Consider the following 2,635-nt stretch of genomic DNA (forward strand, 5'->3'; position numbering starts at 1 on the left):
TTCTGTCTATTATACATTGGGAGTGAAATGCAAATTCAAGAAGCAGTGATACCTACCCGTCTGAAATAGCAATATTGTTTCATTTCAGTGCTCATTTTCAGTTTATATTTTGTTGCAAATGCAACACTGCTTTCACGCATCTTACAAAAACAAGCAGTCCACTGCCTGTGCTAAGAGACTTTTTTTTTAAAAAAAGGAAGTAACACACAGATTCTTGCAGAGTTTGTCAGTCTTGCTCAGTCGCTCTGTGAGGATAGAGGCGCTTGAAGACTCTGCTAGCTTCAGGACTGTAACTTTTCGGGGAAGAATCCACACTTATCCCTCCATGACACGATTTGTTATGTGCAATCATTATCTGGAATTTCACGTTCCATCAAACCAGCGGTGTAAGTAAGTCAGAAAGTGATTTTGATGTGTCTGAAAACTGATAAAAATTTAGTGGGAAGCACTTTCAGATAGTATAGCATTTCAGTGTATTATTTGATTGTTATTTCAACCGAGGTGTTGTCGAACTAGTGCATTCTTTTCCCACAAGGGTTAAGGTTTAATGTATGTGATTTCATCTTATTTTTAGCTTTTAAACATTACTGGGGATAACTCCATAGATATATGAAGGTAAGAAAGTAAATCATGCATATTAAACTGGTCTCAGAAGTTGCAGTTTTAATGAATGGCACAATTTTAATGGAAGTATACTACACTGTGAAAAAAATGACATTCGAAATTTAAGCAGCAAATGTCATATTGTCATATTTATCTATCTATCTATGTTCACATGCACCATTTCTCGAATTTGACTCCACCTTACTTGCAGTATATGAGAAATAAACAAAGTCGCTAATGCTGCTTCTCCAGACCAGGGGTTACATTAAAAATGTGTGGTAGCTGTCTTTTACACAAGCATATAATTGCCAGATATCTTCACTGGAAATCTTTGCTTTCATGAGCCTTGACTCAGTCGTTGATAACCTTCAATTCCTCCCGTAGACAAAGAATAGCTTGGACCTAATCTCACACGTTTGGAATATTGTGTGCCAATTTTGGAATATAATGTTGCCAGGATTTGGAAGTTTTGAGCCATGTAGAGAGGTTGAGTAGTCTGGGGCTGTTTTCATTGGAGCATCGGAGGCTGAGGTTATAAGATCATCAGGCGCATGGATAGGATAAATAGATAAGTTCTTTTCCTTGGGGTGGGGAAGGGGGCTCAGAACTAGAGGGCACAGGTTAAGGGCGAGAAGGGAAACATATCAAAGGCACCTAAGGGTCAACCTTTTCATGCAAAGGATGGTGTGTGTATAGAATGAACTGCAAGAGAAATGTGGTGGAACAATTAAAACAATTAGAAGACACTTGGATGGGTATATGAATAAGAGGTGTTCAGACAGATATTGTCCAGGTGCTGGCAAATGGGACTGGATGATGTTAGGATATCTGGTGGGCATGGACAGGTTGGACCAAAGGGTCTGCTTCTGTGCTGTACGTCTCTTTGCCTCCATGACTACATTTACATGTCTACTGCATTAATTCAGAGATCAAGTCTTGGAGCCATCAAGTCTGTGTATTGTAGATTTCAAAGGTGTGTTTCATTGTAAGAGAAGGAAATTGCTTGAGTGTATTTCTAAGAGAAAAGAAACCGAAAATGTTATTTTTGCAACAGCGGAACGCAGGAATATGAGTCGGCCATCAGTCCCAATGAATATAATCATGGCTGGTCCAGCACTTCAATACATTTTACACAATCTATTCCCATAACCCAGTAAACAATTGTCAACAAAAATCTATCATCCTCTACCCTAAACATACACAGCGATGGTGTGACCTTCGCTCCCTGTACGTACAGATTTCTATAGGATTACAATCCACAGAGCAAAATAAAACAAGCCCTTATCTCAGACCAAAGCCTCAGTTGCTTTAAATTTCTACCTGGTTCAAGATATCCCCCACCACCAAATAGTACACCCATATCTACCATGTCCCCTCCTTTAAGGACTGTGTTACTGAATTTTCAATGATATAATCGCTCATCCGTCCCGTCTCCAGGTAACACAAGCCCAGTTTGCCACTCTCCCTTGGATTTTGCACCCATTCCAGAGACATATCTGGTGAACCTTTTCTGACCCTGTCTCCACATGGAAATAACATCTTCCCTGAGATAAGGAGACCCAAGATGTACGAAATTCTGCAGGTGCAGCCTAAGCAAATTCTGGTGTGTTTGAAACACGACATCACTCCTGCTATACTCAAATCCTCTTGTAACAAAGAATAACATTCCATAATCCCTCCTAAAACCATAATCAACCATTAAGCAAGGAATCAGAGATTTCGATAAGACAGTTCAACTCTAATCATGGCTAAATTTAATTGACATAGATAGTCGACAAATCAAAATGCTGCTGCATTTTCCATGAAGACGCCCGTGTATTTGTTTTTATTCATTTCAGGGATGTAGGGGTCACTAGATGTACAGTATTGATTGCTCATTCCTAATTATCCTTGAGAACGTTATGAGCCACATTCTTGAAGAGTGGTTGAGTCAGTGCGTGTGTCTGTCCACGCATATATGTGTGTTTGTATAAGTGAATGTGTGTCTGTGTGTGCGTGTGTGTGTGTATGTATGTGCTTGTATGAGTGCTTG

General features: G+C 39.7%; 1 protein-coding gene across 4 annotated transcripts in view; it reads left to right on the plus strand.

The window, feature by feature from the left end:
• The first annotated feature begins 220 nt into the window (after positions 1 to 220).
• LOC122544517 (high affinity immunoglobulin gamma Fc receptor I-like) overlaps positions 221 to 2,635 on the plus strand; it is a 44,846-nt gene continuing 42,431 nt past the window's right edge. The window contains exon 1 of one of the 4 annotated variants that reach the window (XM_043683797.1): positions 221 to 386. In XM_043683797.1, coding sequence (XP_043539732.1) covers positions 326 to 386 — 61 coding nt within the window. In that variant the 5' untranslated portion in view covers positions 221 to 325. Of the gene's footprint in view, positions 391 to 2,635 lie in introns of all 4 variants that reach the window. The other 3 variants (XM_043683795.1, XM_043683796.1, XM_043683798.1) reach the window with 3 other exon arrangements.

This window comes from Chiloscyllium plagiosum, chromosome 50 (genome assembly GCF_004010195.1).
Source record: "Chiloscyllium plagiosum isolate BGI_BamShark_2017 chromosome 50, ASM401019v2, whole genome shotgun sequence".
In the NCBI taxonomy this organism is placed as follows: Eukaryota; Metazoa; Chordata; class Chondrichthyes; order Orectolobiformes; family Hemiscylliidae; genus Chiloscyllium; species Chiloscyllium plagiosum.